Below are 22,544 nucleotides of genomic sequence, written 5' to 3'. Positions count from 1 at the left end.
TCAATCAAGAAAAATAAACTTAAAAAGCCACCTTTACTTACCCCCTCCAGCAGCTTTCCTACTCCTCTTCCATGCAGGCTGTAGCAAACACCAGAAGCAGCAGTAGTGGCTAAGCTCTATACTCATGGTCCTCTTCCTTAGGGCCCATGTCTCTCACACACACACACACCATACCAGTCATGCCCCCATGACCAGTTTCTGTCTCTCACACACCAATCATCTCCCAGTCTTTGACAAACACACCAGTCACCTTCCTGAACAGTTTCTCTCATGCCATACACACACACACACAGGCTTCCCACTCCCGTGTTCCACTTACATATATGGGCTTCTCACTCTCATAATCACTTTCTCTTTCTCACATACACTCACCAGTCTCTCACTCCCATGCTTGTTCTCTCCACATGCACAGGCTTCTCATTCCCATAATCACTTTCTTTCTCTCCCACATACACACACACCAGTCACCTGATCTCTCTCATGCATACACACACAGGCTTCCCACTCCCATGTTCTCTTTCAGATATACAGGCTTCTCACTCCCATGCTGTATCTCACACACTCCCAGCTTTCTCACTCCCATGCTCACTCTTCACATGTACAGGCTTCTTATTCCCATAATCACTTTCTTTCTCTCTCTCACATACACGCAAACACACACCAGTCACCTGATCTCTCTCATGCATATACACACACACATAGGCTTCCCACTCTCATGTTCTCTTTCAGATATACAGGCTTCTCACTCCCATGCTGTGTCTCACACACACACACAGGTTTCTCACTCCCATGCCCACTCTTCACCTGCACAGGCTTCTCATTCCCATAATCACTTTCTCTCTCTCTCTCTCTCTCACACACACCCGTCACCTGATCTCTCTCATGCATACACAGACACACAGGCTTCCCACTTCCATGTTCTGTCTTACATACACAGGCTTCTCCCTCCCATGCTGTGTCTCACACACACCCAGGTTCTCACTCCCATGCTCACTCTCTTCACATGCACAAGCTTCTCATTCCCATAATCACTTTCTCTGTTACACACACACACACCCAGTCTCTCTCTCATTTCCATGCTCACTCTCCACGTGCACAGGCTTCTCATTCCCTGAATCACATTCTCTCTCTCACATTCACATACACACCAGTCACACCGTCACCTTACCAACCAGTCTCTCTCATATACATGCACACACACAGGCTTCCCACTCCCATGCTCTCTCTCACATAATCAGGCTTCTCACTCCCATGCTTTCTTTCACATACACCCCCACAACACCAGGCTTCTTACTCCCATGCTTTCTCACATACCCAGATTTCTCACTTCCATGCTTTTTCTCTCTCTCTCTCTCACACACACACACACATCCCTGACTGTCTCACACTCTCACATACACATCAGTCATCTCCTTGAGCAGTCACTTTCATTGTCTCTCACATATACACATACATCAGCTCTCTGACCCAGTTTCTCTCAATCACACACACACTCTCAATCACACACATTCTCTCACTTACACACAGGCTGGCTGCTTCTCTCTCTTTCTGTCACTCACTTCCTCTCCCCCCCCCCCCCCCCCCAGCACAAACGGTAGCTGCTCCTCCAGCCCCCGCAGGCCAAGAAGGAAGAATTCCATCGATCGCGGGAGGCTCATGCTGCTCTCTCCTTTCCCTTCCGCTTTCTCCCCCAGAGCAGGAAGATCAGCTGCCTCTCCTGCTGCCACCCGTTCTCCTGCTATCTTCGGGCGTCCGAACTTCCTGTCGGGGGGGGGGGGGGGGGTAGCGGAAGCGCAGCGCACAACGTCCGCTTCCTCCCTCCCTCCCCCCCAAGCAGGAAGATCGGACGCCCGAAGATAGCAGGAGAACGGGTGGCAGCAGGAGAGGCAGCTGATCTTCCTGCATTGGGGGGAGGAAGCGGAAGCTGCACGCGGCGCTTCACTCCCCCCCCCCCTGAACAGGAAGACCGGTTGGCCATACGGCCGCAGCAGCGCTTCCCCACGTGCGCCGTGATGGCGCGCGAGGCGTGGGTTCTCTTGCGGCACGGCCTTTCTTCTTCCCGCGCACCACTTCCTGTTCCGGGTCCGGGGGGGGGGGGGGGAAAAGAAAAGGGCAGCCGCGGATGCCACAGCTTTTTTTTTTTTTTTGCACCGCTGCCGTTCCCGCTGGGCTTGAACGTGCTGATAGCCCGGCGGCAACGGCAGCGGGGAAGAACGAGCAGCGGGAGGGACCGGGAGCCACGCGACGCACCGGTTGAGAACCGCTGCCCTAACTACCTAACAACTCTCTCTCTCTCTCCACGGTAAGCCAAGGAGGTAGAAAACCAAACAAAACAGAGTGCAAAAATTCTGTTTTAGTTTCACTAAAATTGTACTGTAAACTTTGGAAAGAGCAGCACAAGGAAACAAACTGCAATATACTTGCATACACCATTCTCCTTCATGAGGGCAGAACCATACAGCTCAGCCTTGCTACTTGATTTTAAGTGGTATATTTTGTGGGTTAATCAGCCATGCATCAACCATACAAAGGGTAGCAGAACTCAATTTTGTATAGTTCAAGTCATTTTGTAGATACAAGGCTGAGCCACGATTCTAATTATAGGACATCACCAGATCAGATCAATTACGTTCTTCACTCTTGCATTCTCTCTATTAAACTTGAATGTTTAAGCCAAGGCTACTGACACAGCAGTGTCATCTTAGCAATAGCCTGACACGCTCTTTTGTTACCTGGCAGGAAGCATTTGGCATGGATGCACAGCACTTCCTTCACCACTGAAATGCTATTGCTTTTGCGCTATGCTTATCTGAGAAGATCCACAGCCTCTCCTGAACCCGGGTCTCACGTTTTACTGCACAGTACCACCACTCTGCCAGCTGGCATTTCAAATTCATGAGCTGCATCAGTACTTCTGTGCATCCCACAGTGATTACGTGACACTGTTTTCTGTTTTGTTCTTTTTAAAGTCAAGCAGCTATTGACAAATTTGCCACGGTATGGTCAGCAGTGGAAGAAACCAAAAGCAGTACCTAGGGTCAAACACTGATTGAAAAATATCAAGAAAACACTAAAGCTATAATAGGAAAAAAAAAATGCAGCTCAACATACTAGCTCAAAATCAAGTAATCAATCTATTAGCAGAAAAACTGAGTTGGTCATTATAAAACACTAGCTAAACAAATGTTCAAAAAAACTGTCTGTAGCAGGCTACCATAGTCACAGAACAAGGCTTCCCAAACCTGCCCCGGCGTCCTCACAGCCAGTCGGGTTTTCAGGATACCCACCATGAATAGGCATGAGATAGGTTTGCATACCATGGAGACTCCGTATATGCAAATTTATCTCATGCATATTCATGGTGGGAATCCTGAAAACCCAACTGGCTGTGTGCTCCCCCTTCCCTACCACACAAACAAAAAAAGTTTAATGCAGTTCAAAAATTAAATCTACAGCTTTATGTTTAAAAAAAACATCTAATCTAAAGCTTAGGTATAACCAGCTACAGTTGTTTACTGGAGTTGTGTTTTGTTTTTTTTTCAGAATCTGTTGTTGTTTATGGCCCACAAGATTACTCTCCTTATGGATTTCTTTGTGTGATCGAGTCGTGAGAGTGTTGATTTGAGTTCCTTTGCTGTTCCATTGGTTTCTCTGATCATCCAGGTTAGTTTCCATATTGGGTTTACCACCTAGGAAAACGACCCGGGTGTCATAGTGGACAATACTTTGACATCTTCAACTCAATGAACAGGGGAGATCAAAAAAGAAAAACTGAATATTAGAAATTACTAGGAAAAGAATGGAGAATAAAACAGGGCTGGGAACGGATTCTGAAGCGCAATGGTCCTAGACTCAAGTCAGAACTACTTTTACACAGATGTTGTTCATTTGGGGGTTTCCCTAAAGCCCTGAGAAAACCATTCTTGCTCTAAATACTCTCCAGAAAACTCATCAGCTTAAGCAATTAAAGAGACACACTTCTCAGCTAACTTTTGCTATAAGTACTATAAAGCACAACTCAACAAGACTCTCAGATGATGTTTAAGAGTAAACTACAGACCAGCGAGTCTGACATCTGTGCTAGGCAAAATGGTAGAACATAAGAACATGCCATGCTGGGTCAGACCAAGGGTCCATCAAGCCCAGCATCCTGTTTCCAACAGAGGCCAAACCAGGCCACAAGAACCTGGCAAGTAGCCAAAAACTAAGTCTATTATAAAGAACAAAACACTGAACATATAGAAAGGCACGGTTTAATGGAATAAAGCCAACATGGATTTAGCCGAGGGAAGCCTTGCCTCACAAATCTGCTACATTTTTTTGAGGGTGTAAATAAATATGTGGATAAAGGTGAGCCTATTGATATAGTGTACCTGGATTTCCAGAAAGCATTTGAGAAAGTCCATCACAAAAGACTTCTTAGGAAATTAAAATGTCATGGGATATGGGACAATGTCCTGCTGTGGCTTGCCAACTGGTTAAAAGATAGAAAACAGAGAGTAGGGCCAAATGGTAAATTTGGTAGGTTTTCTTCTTTCAATTTTGGATTTTCTTCTTTAAATTTGATCTAACGCTTGAGAGCGTGCAGATAGTCCCTAACTGCTATGGAGGCGGAAAATACTGAGGAGCTGCACTTCCTGCAGGGGTATATGTACTAAGGGCTGACGTCAGATTGAAATCTGATCCGTCTCCAACTGCTAGCAGGAGTACACTATACCCATTGGTCCTGAGTCCTTCTGCTACACGCTAGGAAATGGTAAATTTTTCCAATGGAGAAAGGTGAATAGTGGAGGGTCCCAGGGATCTGTTCTGGGAACACCAATTTTTAATATATTTATAAATGACCTGGAAAGGGGAACAAGTAGTGAGGTGATCAAATTTGCCGATGACAGAAAATTATTCAATGCTATTAAATCACAAGAGGATTGTGAGAAATTGCAAGAAGACCTTTAAAAACTGGGAGACTGGGTAAGCAAATGGAAAATGAAATTTAATGTAGACAAGTGCAAAGTGATGCACTTAGGGAAGAATAACCCAAATTATAACTATAAAATGCAAGGTTCCACCACTCAGGAAAAGGATCTAGGTGTCATCATTGATAATACATTGAAATCCTCTGCTCAGCGTGCAGCAGCAGCAGCAGCCAAGAAAGCAAACAGAATGCTAGGGATTATTAGGAAAAGAATGAAGAATAAAACAGAGAATATCATAATGCCTCTGTATCGCTCCATGGTGCGACCTCAACTTGAGTATTGTGTGTAGTTCTGGTCACAACATCTCAAGAAAGATAAAGCAGAATTAGAAAAGGTACAGAGAAGGGCAACCAAAATGATAAAGGGGGGGCGGATGCTTCCCTATGAACGAAGCCTAAAGAGGTTAGGATTCTTCAGTTTGGAGATGAGACGGCTGAGAGGAGATATGATAGAGGTCTATAAAATAATGAGTGGAAAGGATTCAGTTGTTTACTCTTTCAAAAAGTACAAAGATTAGGGGACACACAATGAAGTTATTAGGTAATACATTTAAAATTAATATTTTATTTTACTCAACACATAATTAAGCTCTGGAAATCGTTGCCAGAGGATGTGGTGAAAGCTATTAGTGCAGCTGTGTTTAAAAATGGTTTGGGCAAGTTCCTGGAAGAAACCATAAACCATTATTAAGGTGGAGATGCAGATATCCACTGCTTATTCTTGGGATAAGCAATTTAGAATCCATTTACCCCTTGGGATCCTGCCAGATACTTGAGATCTGGATTGGCCACAGGATCACGGTTTTAATGGACTCTTGGTCTGACCCAGTATGTTCTTATATGCAATGCAGCTATTCTACTCAATATATTGCAACAACCTGCTATAAACTTTAGTCATCTTTGCTAACAGTGTGCATACAAATGTAATATGAACTTCATGAACACATGCAGGAAAGGCAGTTTGAGAGGTTTCAACAATAAAAACAACAGGATATACTCTGGAGTTTAATTACATGCTCATATAGAGAGCCAAACTCAAATGAACACTCTGGTAAAATGGCCAACTATAAGTATTGCCAACACATAAATAAATAAATAAATCTATCTGCGATACAGAATTTTTGTGCTTAAGTGTATGCACGGAGATTAATGCTAGTATTTTATAAACCATGTGGTAGAAGCTGCACAGTTTATAAAAGACTGAATATTTCTACTCCGAAAGTACATGCGTATGTTTCAGTATGAGCGAATATTTCCCATGCATGAAAACGCATACTTTCTCTGCCCTTTTTAAAAACATATGTGCGTATACTCCCACCGTTTCATCCAGACCTCCCGCCCAAAAACTGCAGTTAATAGACAAGCCTTTCACTTGTGTCAATCAAGGAGCAGGCGTAAATGTGTACGAACAAATTCAAAAATATTATATATATATATATATATATATATATATATATATATATATATATATATATATATAACCTCTTACAAAATAGCATCTTCCGTGAAAACTTCTTAACCACGCCCCTAATTTTACCCTCTGGGAAAATATACACGCAAAATCAAAAATACGTACACTCAATGTTTAAAAATTAGCGTGTGCAAGTGTACATGCTATTTATGCATGTATATGCTATTTTTAGGTGCAAAGCCTTTGAAAATTCACTCCCTAGTGTGTAGGAGAATATCACCCTACAGAAACAAATATCTTATTAAAGCAACCGAATGGTATCTGTTAAACTTAGGACAGAAAAGTTCAAAGTCTCATTTTCAGCCTGCCTGAGAGAAAAGCGTTAGGATGTTTTATGGTGTACAACTGGCTAGCACAAACCAAGGGTATAACATGACCAGGGATACAGGGTTTTCCTTTTTATTTTCTAACAAAATGAGGTTTTTCATTGTGCTTTTTATATCATTAGAAAACAAACACACACTCCTGATCGCTTGGATTTCCTTAACCTCTGCTCATCTCTTTCTGCCTTCATGCAGCTTTCCTAGAATCGAGCCGAGCGAGTGTATGTGTGCATTATGAGGAAAGAAGGGAGAGAGAGAGATTTGCACGAGTGTTTCCCAGCCCTCTCCTGGGGGCAAAATAACTGGTCTTGTTTTCAGGATACCTGTAATGTATATGCATGAGAAAGATTTGCATGCATGGGAGGCCCAGTGTATGTAAATCTATCTCAAGCATATTCATTGGGGCAATCCTGAAAACCCAACCGGCTCTCTCCAGAAGAGTGCTGGGAAAAAAAACGATTTAAATCCATGAGCACGTAAGCAGTGAAAGTGAAGGGAAGGCCATCCTGTTACTACTAAAAACATCAAGCAGGGCTTGCCACTGGATTTTAGACATGACTGGCTTGCTTTAGAAACGCTGGTACATTCTGCTCTTTTGGCGACTTCGTTCTTTTTGTATCCTCTACTTCAGTAAAGCAGTTCTAGCAAACCATGCCTTGCTATCCACAATAGAGTATTATATTATAAACTGTATTGTGTATTCCTCCAAGTTTATACTACTGCATATCCTACACTGTAGAACTGTGAACGTTCCATACTTTCTGTACAGAGTGCTAAAACCTGTCTTTCCAAATGGAAATCTTGGAATTTGAACCTGCAATCTTCTGCTCTTCCTGCGCTAGCTGGAGAATCCCATCTAGTGCAACCTGATTCTTCATGCCCATTTCCTTATTACTGCATCCTGTCAATGTTTCAACACCATTGGCCCACAGGAGCTGGGCCTGGGCATCTGTCTTTCCTCTGGAAGTGGGCAGTGCCATTCTACAAGATATTCAAAATCAGACGAGAGGGTTTTTTGGGGGGACAGAGCAGGTGAGGCTGCTTTAAAGGACATAGAAAAGGTTCAACAAAAGTGCATTACCACATATGCAATAAACTTGATATGAAATAGCAACAAAAATGGTGCTGTGAAGAACTAACGATGAGCAAAGCCCAACAGACTTTGATACAATCTACATGATAGTTTTTCCAAGTTTCCCCAAAACTGAATGTCCTGAATGATGCAGTTTCGACTCCATAAGCAGCTTTATAAAAATTAAATAGGAGAATTTCCTCTTTGAAAGAGTGATGGTAGCACCAATCTGTTCATTACTTGGCTGCTCTCTTTGCAAGTGCTTGACCATGAATAAACAACAGATACAAGCTCACTTTATAATTCACTTTTGAAACTGTACCAATATCTACTATTCTAGGCACCTAAAATTACAACATTTTAAGCAACACCGGTGGCTACCATTATCGTGAATCGGATACTGTTGACTTGAACCAGGATCTCGGACAGCCCGAGCTATGAGTAGACTTCATTAGCTGGCACTGGCAGTACCGATAGCTCATATTCAAGGCTTATGAGCATTAGTATAACTCATATCAATCAATATTACATCAAAATGTCCTTGCTCTAAATGGATCCTATTTGCTGAGTATCCTAATTCATATCCCAGTTTCTCAATCATTTAAAAAAAAAATTATTGGAAAAATATACAGGTTCAAAAAAATAACAGCATTAATCACAATTAACACGTGCGACTTGAAAGCTGCACGGAACCGTCAAAAACACCATTTAGACTATCATATAAAGATCTGCTCTAGAAGTTCTCTCGCACCTCAATTTAGAATAATTCAATGTTAGGGATATTTAATTTCCTCTGATGTATACTTAACATTTTAGTGAGTGGTCTATCTCCTAGAACAATAGACATTATTATGTCTTCACTTTCATTCATATTCAATGATCAATTAGTATAATTTTTTTTATCATTTGTTTTGTTTTTTTTCTGGTTAATTTTTCTTTTCTTCATTGGGTCATGTCCATCTTCCTATACATTGAAAATCTCAAACAATAATTTAAAAAAAAAAAAAATACCAGCAAAAGAATTGTCATGGAAAATGATAGCCAGTTCTAGTTTGCTACTGTGGATGGTCCTGGAGTTCAGAATCATTGCACTGAAGGTAGAGAGGCACTGCTGAAGTTGACACTTGGGGTGGGATGAGATGTGGCTAGCTCCCACAGGGACACGTAAGTCCCCACCACAAATCCCAGAAAGCCAACCAAACTGATCAGGATGTTCTTAAAGATGACCCAACGGCTAATGCCCTCCGAGTAGTACGTAGCAATCTCCAGAAGGGGTGGAATGATGAGTGCCAAGGCGCTGCTACTCACAGAACCCACCAATGAGATCACAATGTCCAAACGGGGGATAAGAATGGCCAGAACACCTGGGATGGGGAAAAAACAAACAAACAAAAAACAGAAACTCGCATTAGCTAATTATAGAAAAATACAAATTGCTGACTACTAACCTCGATTAACAAAGTTAGTCCATAATAGATGTAAATCCTCTCACAACCAGAATCAGCACACATGGAGGTCTATATTCAGCAGTGCGGGTTGTGGGAATTTATCTAGGTAACTTTAGGTGAGAAATTCCGCAGAACTTACCCAGCTAAGTCTGCCGCTGAATCTACTCGCCTAAAATTACCAGACTTACCGGCATACGTTTAGCCAAGTGGCAGTCATTATCGGTGCTACCTGGATAAAATGAAGCCCACACCCTCCTGTTTTGTTTTTTTTTTAACAGTAAAATTTAGCCACTTAAAGGGGGAAATGTTCAATCATAGGTTTTTGTCAGATATCTGGAAAGCTCCCTGGACAAACCACTTTGAATATGGACCTCACAGTGTGAAAGATGAGTAGCAGGGATTCCAAGCATGGCCGGGATGATCCACTGAACAAGCCAGGCACTTGCAAAGGGCAGCGACGGAAGACTAGGAAGAGGCCCCTTAGTTGCTGGGGGAGCCCATCCCGCTGACAACTAAAGAGAAGAGAAGACCCAGGGCTAGGGCTGCCAGTGGAGACCATCCCAACCACAGCCAAAGGAGAAAGGAAGAGACTGGGACTGAATGTAAAACATGCATGAGAGAGAGAGAGAGTGTGTGTGTGTGTGCGTGTGTGTCAGATGAGTGAGCATGTGTGAGAGAGCGTGTATGAGAGGAGGGTGTGAGTAAGCATACATGTGAAAGAATGAACATGTATGTGTTAGAGTGTGTATATGACAGAAAGAGGAAAAGGTTTGGGTGCCCCTCCATTAATCTGCAAGAAAATCAATAGTTCCCAGGTACAGAGAGCAAGGAACTTTTTTTTATCCTTATTAGTTTTAATTATTTGATGTTTGCTGTTTTGAAATACTTTATTGGCATTTGAGACATTTAAAAAAAATTGTATACAAGTTTTTAATTATTGTATGTTCTATTCATCAGCAGATTTGAAATATTTATTCTTTTTATTGGGATGGTTTTTCTATTATGATTGTTTTATATTTCTTGATTTTATTATTTGATTTTTATGAGGAATGGTGATGTTTCTGTTATTGCATTGTTGTACTTTATACAGAGTCTGGCTTGTTGTGGTTTCCAGTTGTTTTTGTCTGTACATTTGAATATATACTTTATAGTTTCTTTATTCTGTATTTGTTGAAGGTCTATTTGTGCTTTGCATGTGTGACCAAGGTGAAGTATTCTGCTAGCATGTTGTTTCTATGTAAGGATCTACAGCAGCCTGGCTTCTTCGGAGGTTTATTGGTATTTTAGGGCCTGGTGTAATATTTGCGGTGTTACCTTTTCATAGGTAGGATGGCTACCTATGGATGGACCAGGATGCTGGTCCATCAAGCCCAGCATCCTGTCTCGAACAATGGCCAATCCCAAAAAGCAGATCTGAATTTCTTACTGCTCACTCCCCATGATGAACGGTGGCTCTCCTGAGTCACCTGGTTAATAACTACCGTATTTATTGACTTTTCTTCCAGGGACTTGTGCAAACCCTTTTTAAACCCAGTGATGCTACTTGCCTTGACCATATCTTCCAGCATCAAACTCCATAGCTTGATTGTGCATGCAGTGGAAAAAATACTTTTCCAATTTGTTTTAAACCTGCTGCTAACTTCAAGGAGTGCTCCTAGTCCTACTGCTATCTGAAAGGGTAAACAGCTGTTGCATATTTACCTGTTCCACCCCACACATGATTTTGTAGACTTGTCATATATCTCCCCCCTCCAAGCTGAAGAGCCCTTAACCTATTTAACTTTTTTCCAACACCTTAATCATTTTTGTTGCCCTTCTCTGTGCCTTTTCTAAATCCATTATATATCTTTCTTGATAGGGGAACTGCACACAATGCTCGAGATACAACTGCACTGTATATCTATACAGAGACAGTATGATATTCAGTGTTATTTGCCATTCCTTTCCGAAAAATTACTAACAGTATGGTTGCTTTTTTTAACCACACATTGAGGTGAGGATTTCAATTTTTCATTCACAATGACACCACGATCCTTTTCTCGGGTGATCACACCTAATGCAGAACCCGAGCTTGTGTACCTGCCATTGCTAGGACTCTTTTTCCCTGTGTGAATTATTTGGTGCTTGTCCGAATTAAATTCCATCTGCTATTTTGATGCCCTGTTCCCCAGTCTTGCAAGGTTCTTCTGGAGTTCTTTACAGTGTAATTCATCTATAATTTGATCACGTCACTCATTACTCCCTTCCCCTGCTGTTTCATGAGTATGTTAAATGACACTGGTCCCAGTACAGATCTCTAGAGCACTCTATTTACTTTTCTCCATTGGGAAAACTTGACCATTTAATCCTACTCTTTGCTTTCTTTTAACCAGTTAACTAGTCACAGTAAGACATCTCTTATCCAATGACATTTTAGTTTTCTGAGAAGTTTCTCACGAGATACTTTATCGGATGCCTTCTGAAAATCCAGATTCAGTACATCAGTTGGCTCACCTTCATCCCTAAGCTTATTCACACCTTCAAAAAATAGGATACTAAGGCACAATCTTTCTTTGCTAAATTTATACAGGCTTTTCCTCATGAAGCCATGGTTATCTACATGCTTGGTAATTTTTTGTTTCAGCAAGGGCTGAAAAAAAAGTCAAAAACCTGTATTTGACTTTGGTAGACATCTGGTAGACAAAATATCTACATCTGGTCTATCAAATGTCTACATCTGGTAGACATTTGGTAGACAAAGTCAAAAACCTGTATTTGACTTTGGTAGACATCTAATTCTATTATGACTCAAGTGCGTGATCTTGGAGTATTCTGGAAAAGGATCTTGGCATCACTGTGGACAATACATTAAAATAGTCAGCTCAGTGTGCAACAGCGGTCAAATAAAGCAAACAGAATGCAAGGAATTATTTGGAAAGGAATGAAAAATAAAACATAATGCCTATGTATAGGTCAACAGTTTGGCTACACCTTGACTACTGTGTGAAATTCTGGTCACCCCACCTCAAAGACTTGGAAAAGATAAAGAAAAGGGTAACAAAAATGTTAAAGAGGATGGAACAGCTCCCTTAATAAGAAAAGCTAAGCAGTCGGGGCTTTTTGTCTTGGAGAAGAAACAAAGGTTTATAAAATCATGATGGAACGGATAAATAGGGAACAATTATCTTCTCTGTCAAACAGTACTAGGACTAAGCGAGACTACAACAAATTAGAAAAATTGTTTTTTCACTCCATACACAATCAAGCTGTGGAGTTTGTTGCCGGAAGATATAAATAAGCTATCTAACATAGCTGAATTTAAAAAACAGTTTGGACAAGTTCCTGGAGGAAAAATCCATAAACAATTATTGGTCAGGTGCATTGTAGGAAAACCACCACCGATTCCTGGAGTGAGCAGCAAGGCAACAGAGGACCTGGGTTAGCCACTGTTGAAGACAGAATGCTTGCTATTTGTTCTGACCACTAGTTCTTATTACATTGTGATTGCAGGATAGTAAAGTCATACGGCATTGCTAAAGCTATGGGTTATTGAACAGTCAGATATGCCTTTCTGAGGTATTTCAAAGATCTATAGGTAGGGCACCTGGTTTTCAGTTTAAACTGATAAATTCCACTCCCCTGACATGAAAATTGGATCTATCGGTTTAAATCAGAAAAGACACCATAATCTGACTCTTCCGGCAGCAACATCCCTTCTCGTGTGGTTCTAGGGGACCAAAGAGCGCGGCACTCCCAACCTCACCAACGTGGCCCACAGGTGCCACAGATTGTAGCCACCCCGCTTCTTCCCACCACGTAAAGCGCAGGCGTCAAAGATATTGAACCACAGCCACCATCCCTGCCAATTCACTCTCACTGCTTCCCACTATTAAGACACGTTTTGTGCAAAAAAAAAAGAAAAGAAAACTAACACACACACACACTAAAAATAAATCACAAAGAACTGGTTGTGCTGCAACTGTCTGCAATACCAGCTATGAAAAACGTGAGTATTTTCTCAGATATTGAGCAAACTTTCAAGTCTATGCTTTTTAATTACTCGGTGTCCATAATAAAAAGAAATCTGTGACTCACTAATTACTATGCTCCCAAAACCAATCCCACTGCTAAATCTGTCTTTGATCATTCACTCTCCACAACAAACAGACTTATTGCCATCCTAGCCGAAACAATCCTTCAAAAGCCATGGGAGGGAAGGATGTAATTGACATAACCAGCTCCGGTAGCAGTGGAGGCAAGAACTGTAGCACATAGCAGGAGGGAGAGAGAACCAAGATGGCCTCTTCCTGCAGCACATTCTGTAGAAGGAAAGGGCCAGATGCTGCACCAGCTGGCTACTGCAGCACATAGAGAAAGGAGGGGAGACAACTGAGGTGGCCGGCTCCTCCAAACACACAGTGGGAGTAATTGAGGGAAATGCAGTGTCCAGCTCCCGCACAGAAATACAAAGAGGTAACTTTTCAATAAGATCTGGCCAGCTACTCAACTGGCTCAAAATCAAACTCACTAGATACAAGACTTTGAAGATTCGCCAGGGATGAGTGGCTTTGTATCTTGCTCTTGAGTTATTCCCCAACCCTATTTTCTTTTTTCCAAATCCAGAATGTAATAAACCTTTGCTTCTCCTTGTCCTCCACCAGAATAAAAAGTATCCTACAGGTATTCAAATTATCCACCTTTTGCCCTGAAAACTGTCTTCATTGTAAACAGCAGCACTTTCATTACAGTCTTGCTCTCAACCAGATGTGAGAACTGAACACCTGCAAGAGGTGTGCGAGCAGACAAGAAAAACAATAGGAAGGTTTTACAACAGCCTTTGTCGCAATTCTCAATTACTACTGTAATTCAATTATTTTTCTAAGTGTTACTGTGTGTGCAGCCTAGCTCTGATTTTTCTTATTGACTAACACCAAATGATGCTAACATTCTACACTATATTCAATGGAAGCTAGACTCTTATCGACAGGATTTATAGCACATTTAGCAATTATAGTCTTCCTTGTTTAATGGAAATTTTGTTCACTGCCTGTTACTTGTTGAACATAAATTCTGCTAACACGCTGATCTCATGGAGTGACTTCGGCTTCTTTGTAATTCATCTCGGCAGGTTCCCTGATAGCAGGGAGGAAGCAGACGACTGACAGTACAGAACAGTAGTGCTACTTTCTTTGCCAGATAGCTCATAAATTTCAGATACAATGGCATCCATTGTAATCAGAATAAGAGGAAAAATAAGTTAAAAATATCAAAATAGATAAACTTGGCTGGTATAAGACCAATATGTGCCTAGTTTCCTAAGGCTTTTTTGACCCATTCCGAGTCAATGGGGGGAAAAAAAACCCCACAAACAACATTAATGATATCAAGTCTTTAGTAAGATCTAAAATCTAGAGTTCACTCTGGTGAAGAAAAACATAAATGACTAGTCGTGAAGGACGTACATTATCAGTACAAAGTACTCCCCGTCGGAGTGTTCAGGAAGTGCTTAGCGGAGATAGCAGCACAGCTTCGATGACGATGTCCTTCACCACAAATCTTGAGGAACCTTTCTGTGAGATGACTGAAGGAAGATGTGTGCTTATATATTCTTGAGACCAAGAGCACACATCAAATCCTTTGGCTGAATGAAAGGGGGAGGTGTGGGGAGAAGGTCATCTTGAATTTCTCTTGGATCAGCAGCTTGTTCAGGCTTTGCAAATCCAAAATGGTACTCAATCCTACTCTTTTCTTAGGAATCAAGAAATAAACAGGTGTAGAATTCCTGACCACGCTCCTGGAAAGGCACCAACCCGATCACCTTCTGCCCAAGGACACCACTTCCAGCTGTAGCTGGGCAGATTGCGGTCGGTCTGGATTGAAAGCCGAAAAATGCTGAGTTGGAGGGAGGCAAAAAAAATGTAAGTGGTAGCCATACTCCCCAGTCTTTTTGCCCTTGGTGATTTTTCTATCACTCTGGAAGGAAGGATTTGACTCTCCCCCCAACTAGTAGAGGCAGGGAGTCAGGTCTGAGTTCCGTCAACCACCTGGCATGGACTGTGTCTGCTACAAAGTCTTTGCTTGATGCCTTTCCCTCCAATGCCCCTAGAAGGGCTGCTGTACAGTGGAAGAGTCCTGATGACATTGGAAAGAGTAGGAGGGGCGTCTCATCTCTGAAAAATAATGGATGCTTAAAAGAGAAGAACTGATGTCTGGAGTGTCAAACATACATTACATTGAGTCTAATTTGCTGAGTGGTTGGTTTCACAAACCCAAAGGGTGAACTGTGAAGTTTGGAAAAATTAAACTAGCTGACACTTCTTTGCAAGCACTGGTACTGCAGCAAAAAGACTTGCAATTCTTTCACTTCAGTTTCTAACTCTTGCTGTTGCTTGAACCACAATGGCATATGCGAGTGAAACGGGACATTCTACCAGAGCTATGAAAGAATTTTTATTTCAGAGCATGCAATTTTTTTAAATGGTAATTTATAAGAAATATAATTAGATTGTGAAAGCAGCTTTCAAAAGATGTTATCCCATAGACAGGTGTTTGAAAATTACCCCCACCCCTTCTCCTAGTGCGAGTAGAATTAGGTGCCCTTTCTCACAGGGCAGGATTAAGTATAGTAGTATTCCCCTGCCAGGAGGTCCAGGCAGACCTGCAAACCTCTCTGGGCAGGTTCAAATTGTGCCCGTAAGTTTTAATTAAAAGGTTTAACAGTTATCAAAAGTCACTTTTGCAAGCATTTTTCACTTTCATCATTCCCTGTGCAATGCATCAAGAACGTGCTTCGGGGGAGCCAAGAAGGCATCCATAGAAAGTTACGTTTTAGCTCCCGACTGATGCCCTCTTTCTTAGTTCTCTTGCCTCAATATAATAAAAATGAAGGGGAACATAAGAACATAAGAAAATGCCATACTGGGTCAGACCAAGGGTCCATCAAGCCCAGCATCCTGTTTCCAACAGTGGCCAATCCAGGCCATAAGAACCTGGCAAGTACCCAAAAACTAAGTTAGGGTATTTCCCTCCAAGCCCCCTCCAGTACCTGTCAGTGAACAGAACCAGTTTGTACTTTGAACAGGAGTAGTGAGATACAAGGCAAAAACCCGCCATCTTTCAACCCTCTACAGCAGGACAAGAAGCTCTTTGGCAGAACTGGTGCGGTCTCCATCTAAGCTTGAAAGAATGTCGAGTCCCATGACCTGGCTTGGTTTCCCCCCACCCCTCCCACCCCCACACTGCATCAAGTGGTGCAAATGTCACCAACTATCAACCAACCCAGAATTAGTTTCACTGACGGAGCAACTAATTCTTGGTGCAGAAGAGATGGCGCAGCCGGACACTGTGCCAGAGAGGAGCAGGACTCCTGACACTTCCATGTTGAAAAATATAACCTTTGCAATGCATTGCAATCTGATTTTATCTTCATAGTTCTTAAACTTTTATACTTTTGCTGAATTGCGTTAGTCACATCAGAACAACACAAATGGGAGCAAAGACTGCACTCAGCAATTGAATACACACAAAAAAGTGCAGAAAAGACTTTTAAGTCCAAAAGGTAATCAATTTTTGACCAATAAGGTTTATTAAAGTTTCATATGGCGGCAACTCCACTGGGTTTGTAATACAGTTCAAGAGGTCCCCCGACACGGACCCCGTGTTTCGCCATCTGGCTGCGTCAGAGGGGGGACAGATATCTTTATAACAGAATTCTATAACAGATGTTAGTCACATCAGGCAATATCCAGATCATGTGTCCCATAAACAACTAATCATGATGCCGAAAATATTGCTTCATAGTTCTGCATCGATCTGGGTCCAGTATCAGCACAACCGGGAGAGTCACAGTGGGCAGGTCAATCTCAATAGATATTTTGACAGTTGGATAACATATAAGCTATCCTATTTTAATTTTAAAAGCTAGGGTCAACTTAATTTCTGCTCTACTTCAAAATGTAAATTCACCATCATTTTCATAACCATAGTTCAAAGAAACAAACAAATCAGGAGTGCCCTTTTGTTTCCCCATTCATAAAGAAAAAAAGACAGACAAAACAGCAAGCTAAATTTCCAGCTACAGTTCATCAACTCCCTCCAGGGGACGACAACTGTGCTCTTCAAACACGCTAACTGGAAGGGTTTTTAATTCTGCTGATTTGGCAGTGAAATGCAAAAATAAAAAATTGATAAGAAGTACTCCAAAGTATTTTTTTTTTTTTTATTCTTACACTGGTGCTCTGAAGCAAGGCTCATTTTGACATCATAAGATCAGTCCTGTCAATATTCATATGATCCATTTAATTGCTTCATCCCACCGACTAGTGCACGAAGGCCTGACCTTTCCCTGTACTCAATAACTAATCGTTAAATCTATTTGCCCATAGCACCTGTCTGATGAGTACACGTATGCATGACTCATGTAGACATCTGTCATTCTGCGCTGAACCTACACATTTCATCTTATACATTTAATTGGAAACAGACAAAGCCGCTTCGACGGCCAAGGGCACTAATTAGTGTATATTCCACACCCATACATTTTAAAAAGCACGAGAAACCTTAAGTGGGTCACTCCTGCCTACCATGTTATCAAAATGATAAATTCTGCTCCAGTCGGCAGTAACTAAGTTGAGTCAAAAATACATTAACTTTGAAAGCATCAGCTTGTGTGGTCATTGCTCTGCTCTTTGTTCTTAGTTTAAAAGAACATTTTAAAATTTCTCCTGGTATGTGAGGATCAGTTCCCACTGACACTATCCAAGCGTTGGGATAGCGTACCGCAAGGTCTCTTACCTCAACTCCCCTACCTGCCAAGCACGGTTACAAACTCAGAACAATATTCCCCCCCCCCCCCCACCCCAAACTGGTGTTCCAGACTTTTAAGAACACATGTTTTACCACTGCCGTGTTGTGCACAGCTTCTAGGCAGCCAGATGTGGTCCCCAGGAAGTGTAGCCTTGCAAAGCCTGAGCCCACGGCACTGGAGATAGCGGCCCATCACTCAGGACATCTTTACTGACAGGAAACTATTTATATATTGACATTTCTTCTACCTTAACAAAAAAAAAATGCCCAAGGCATGATTTTCATTTTATGGAGATGTCATTTTTGGGGTTTTTTTTTGCTGTCAGCATATTTATTGACAGTTGGCAACTCTGCGCCACCAAGGTTTCAGTGGTCAAAATGAGTGAGAGATTTGTCAAGCTTTAGACCCAAGGCTTAAGAAAAACAGTTTTATGTGAATTTCAGAGTGGGATTAAAATTTGTTGAGTTTTAGTTCAGACTGGGTGACAAACACCAATGCATTAATGTTCCCAGGAGGTTGATGATGCTATTTAAGGAAGCAAAAGTTGCGTATTTTACTTACCTATAAACAGGTGTTCTCTGATGGACAGCTGGATGTCAGTCCTCACATAAGGATGATGTCATCTGATGGAGTCTGGCAAGCAACTTTGATTTCAAAGACTTTAGAAGCTTTAAGTATGCTCTACTGAGCATGTGCAGCTGTAGCCACCTCCATGCCTCCCAGTCCATGATAAAGCTTGGAGAAACCAACTCCCAGGGGAAGCGGAAGGGACTTGTGAGAACTGACATCCTGATGTCCAAAGGAGAACCACTTTTACAGATAAGAAACTTCTCTTTCTCAGAGGGCAAGCAGGATGGCCAAAAACAGGGGTGTGCTGTAAATGCGTGAAAAATATTACTTTGCCGCTTCGAAACAAACGTAGTGAAAGCTGCAGCTCAGGGAGCTGTGAGATGCCCCATTAGCCCCAGGTCCTGCTGGGCAAGAGAAAGCACAATTCACCAACCAAGAGAAATAAGACTTTTAGCCATAGGCATTGCAGGATTTTGGTATGAAGAAGAATCCTGACTATTTGGGGCTGTAGAGCCCTTCAGGTGGATTTCTTGTATCCAAAGAGGAAAAACAAATTGCCTTTATAGAATTATGCATGATGTTAGTCAGGGGACAAGCGACGTGCATACAAACAATTTGCTTGGAAAAGGCACCAGGGTATGTGGCAGACCCCACCTACCAAGTGACCACTAATTAAAATCTCATCTCCCAAGTCAGATGTTATGCTTAAAGTCTGCATAGGTACAAGGGAGCCTCTAACCAGAGGGCAACACCATGGAAGGCTCAGTGGTGAGCTTCAACTGAAGCCCACCCATTACAAAGCACATGGAAGGCTGTCCTTTAACAGGACCCATCTAGCACATGGCAGGATCAAGACCAAAGTTCACCCAAGTGAAAAGGAATCGCACTGGTTAACCCACCAGCATGTGAAAACGGAGATGGCATGTTAAACAGCTTTCTGGCAAAACAGAGAACAGGTTCTGGGACCCTTTTCTAGAGCCACATGCTAAGACTTCTCATGTCATGGCCTCCTCTGGATGCCTAAGCAGTAGAAGATATATTGGTTGATAGAGAAGCCACTCCTAAGCTGTAAACAATAACGCTGGGCAATTCCCCTTACCTTACTAACTCCCCGATGAACTTTCACTCAGGGAGGGTCTACCTCCTCAACCAAAAGAGTCTAGCTTTCTTCTCAGTAAACATATGCTCATGTAAAGTGAGTAATTCAAATAAACCCCCAGACTCCAGTCTAGGGTAAGAATAATCTGAAGCAGAAGTCCAGGAACCTTTCTGTTAAGAAAAGGAAACAGTAATGCCACAGGATTTTGCTCCTGTGGATAGCTGGAGTCCCCCCTTCACCAGAGATCGGCAAGGGTTCCAAGCTTAGGTTCAGTATTGACCATCGAGCACTGGCACAGGACTGAGGGGCCCCTCCCTGGGAGGCGGCTCCAGCTGCACATGCTCAGTAGAGCAGGCTAAAAGTTTCGAGCCGGGCTCCATCGGATGATATCACCCTGCTTGTCCTCCATGAACATTCAGAATACAAATGTCAAAATCCTTCTATAAATAAAAGAGATTCTTGTCAGTTATACAATGCAGACAGCTGAGTGTTATAAATGAAAGGACAAGGAAAAAAAAAAAGCATAGCTGAAAAAAAAAAATGCCTTCACCTAAAAGCAGAACAAAACTTGACTGAAAGAAATATCATATGCACTTTGGATCCCCCCCCAAAGGAATGAACCTTCAGGTAAGCAAACCAGGGCATTACTTTTAGGTAAACTGCAGGTATTTGATCTTTTATCTCTAGTTGATATGGAGAACGGCACTTAGGCTAGAGAATAAAATCGTCAGATATGTTCTGAAGTTACTTCAGAAAATCCAAATGAAGGTGTCCTTCACCTGCAAAATGTTACTATCTCCTTTATCCCCCTACAGGGTATGATCACCATGACGATGCCTCACCCGTAGAAATGATCCACAGTGCCCTTTAATAAAAGGAAAGTATGAACTTCACCTATGGACTCGCTGTATCAATGTTAAGCCTTACTGGTTAGCTAAACTGCTCTCCTATATAATATGGCTTTCAACGAAGAGGTCCTGTGGGTACATTGCCAAACAATATCAGTACAAGAGGCACGGCTGAGTTTGGACAGAAGTAAGGGCAAGACATGAAAGAAGGATAGGCTGCTGTGACAATGGTCTTCTTTATGAAGCATGAGTATTTGATCAGTTGGCATGGCTGACAGCATGCTCGAGGCTCAAAAAGAAGAAAAAAAACAAACCAAAAACATTCATTCTTCCCAGCTGGGACTGGGAATGAAGCCTTTTCTTTCCTTGTTAAAAGGAGAAGACGTTTGCCACCAAGCATCCAGCTAGGATTCTGCATCAAAGTCAGTCACACTACATGTCCTTCAGCCTTCCAAAAAAAAATAAAAGCTCCTTTATCTCGTGAGGGGGTTACTCCTAAAACAAGCTCTCTCTTCCAAGGCACCAACTTCAAATGCTTGCTTTTAATGTAAGAACTGGCTGTGAAAAATAGGAACTGCTATCGTGCTGTGTGGCCTCTGGACCTTAGCAATTACGTTCCTTCGCCAGACTGCATGAGAAAGCATCAGGAGCTGCAAAGCTGGCTGGTGAAGACTGAAGCTAACTTTATAAATTTTGCTCATTGTAACATGGTAATGATGGCAGAAAAAGACCAAATGGTTCATCCAAGTTTCTTATGGAGGTTACTGCTGTACCAAGCAGGTTACCCCCATGCCTTCTGTTAAGGGTGGTAATATTTACAATCAAAACCAAGCAACTGGCAAACCCGTAACAAAATTACTGCAAGCAACATTTTTCCATGGTGAGCAGCCTTCTTGATAATTCAGACAACGGTGCTTGAATGTGCTTTTCTTTTGGGTCTGGTAATAGAAGCAGTCCTGTGCTCCCTCCCCCCCACTGTCTGCACATCAGTGCCCCAGATCATAAAAGTCAGGGCCCAGTGTTGGCTGTCGTCTGAATCCAATTCTCCTTTCCCCCCCCCCTGCCTTCAAAGTGGAGAGCAATGTTGCAGTTACATCAAAAGCATCAAGGCTGATTGATTTGCAAGTGCACAAGTATCTCATAAATAATGCTGGTATGCAAATTTTTAGAAGTCGTCTGCTTCAATGATAAAATATGCCTTTTTTTTATTGTTGTTAATGTGCTAAGTTCAAATATGACAATTCAGCTGATTGGCTATTGCTTCCATGATTTATTTTTATATTTTATGTCTAATCATAAATTGTAAACTTGGGTGTTTTTGTGTATTTATGGTTGCATAATATTTTATCTGTCCTGGTTTTGTAATACTTTAAAAATTAAATCAGCAAAAGGATTTTAGAAATAAAATTTACTATGAAAGCAAAAAACAAAAACTATGTACATAGTTTAGTCCTTTTTCCGTGACTACTCGGCATTTCTGGGCTTGCCTCTTGCATTCATTAAATGGAAGATCTCATCACTGTCCATTGATGGGCTCTGTTTGCCCCGATATCATTTTTCCATCGCTGCAATGTCCTGGTGAAAATTGCTTGCCATGCTCGTTGCTCACTGCTCTGAGATTTGGTGGGAAAAAAGTCTAAGTGAGAGTGCAAAAAATGTACTTTTAATGACGTATTACAGGCAAGGTTTTGGTACGCCTTGGAGGTCTTCCACCAACTCCTTGTAGTTATCTCCCTCGTTGTTTCCGAGAAAATTTGTTACCACTAACTGGAAGGCTTTCTGTTCCATCTTTTCCTTGCCCCGCAAACCCAATCATAGATTCAAAGATGTATATTAGTCGTGTTTAATTTGAGATCCTTCCCCTTCCTTAACTCGCCTATCCCCTGCAATTCCCAAACCCAGTAGCATATCTTGAAAACTAAAGTCAATCAACAATTTTAAGCATCATTTTTGTTC

The 22,544-nt window shown here is 41.9% G+C and overlaps 1 protein-coding gene and 1 long non-coding RNA gene across 6 annotated transcripts in view; one reads left to right on the top strand and one right to left on the bottom strand.

The window, feature by feature from the left end:
- Positions 1 to 2,239: 2,239 nt before the first annotated feature.
- LOC115080025 lies at positions 2,240 to 21,472 on the top strand. Its single transcript, XR_003853488.1, has 3 exons — positions 2,240 to 2,302; positions 3,544 to 3,663; positions 20,556 to 21,472. It is a non-coding gene; the product is annotated as an uncharacterized LOC115080025 (long non-coding RNA).
- Positions 5,965 to 22,544, bottom strand: part of LOC115080019 (proton-coupled amino acid transporter 1-like) — a 52,639-nt gene continuing 36,059 nt past the window's right edge. For all 5 annotated transcript variants that reach the window (XM_029584028.1, XM_029584026.1, XM_029584027.1 and 2 more), the window contains one exon: positions 5,965 to 9,202. In XM_029584028.1, the coding sequence (XP_029439888.1) occupies positions 8,922 to 9,202 (281 nt within the window). In that variant the 3' untranslated portion in view covers positions 5,965 to 8,921. The remainder of the gene's footprint in view (positions 9,203 to 22,544) is intronic.

This window comes from Rhinatrema bivittatum, chromosome 18 (genome assembly GCF_901001135.1).
Source record: "Rhinatrema bivittatum chromosome 18, aRhiBiv1.1, whole genome shotgun sequence".
NCBI lineage: Eukaryota > Metazoa > Chordata > Amphibia > Gymnophiona > Rhinatrematidae > Rhinatrema > Rhinatrema bivittatum.
Note: the sequence above shows the minus strand (reverse complement) of the source record. Positions and strands in the feature narration are given on the sequence as shown.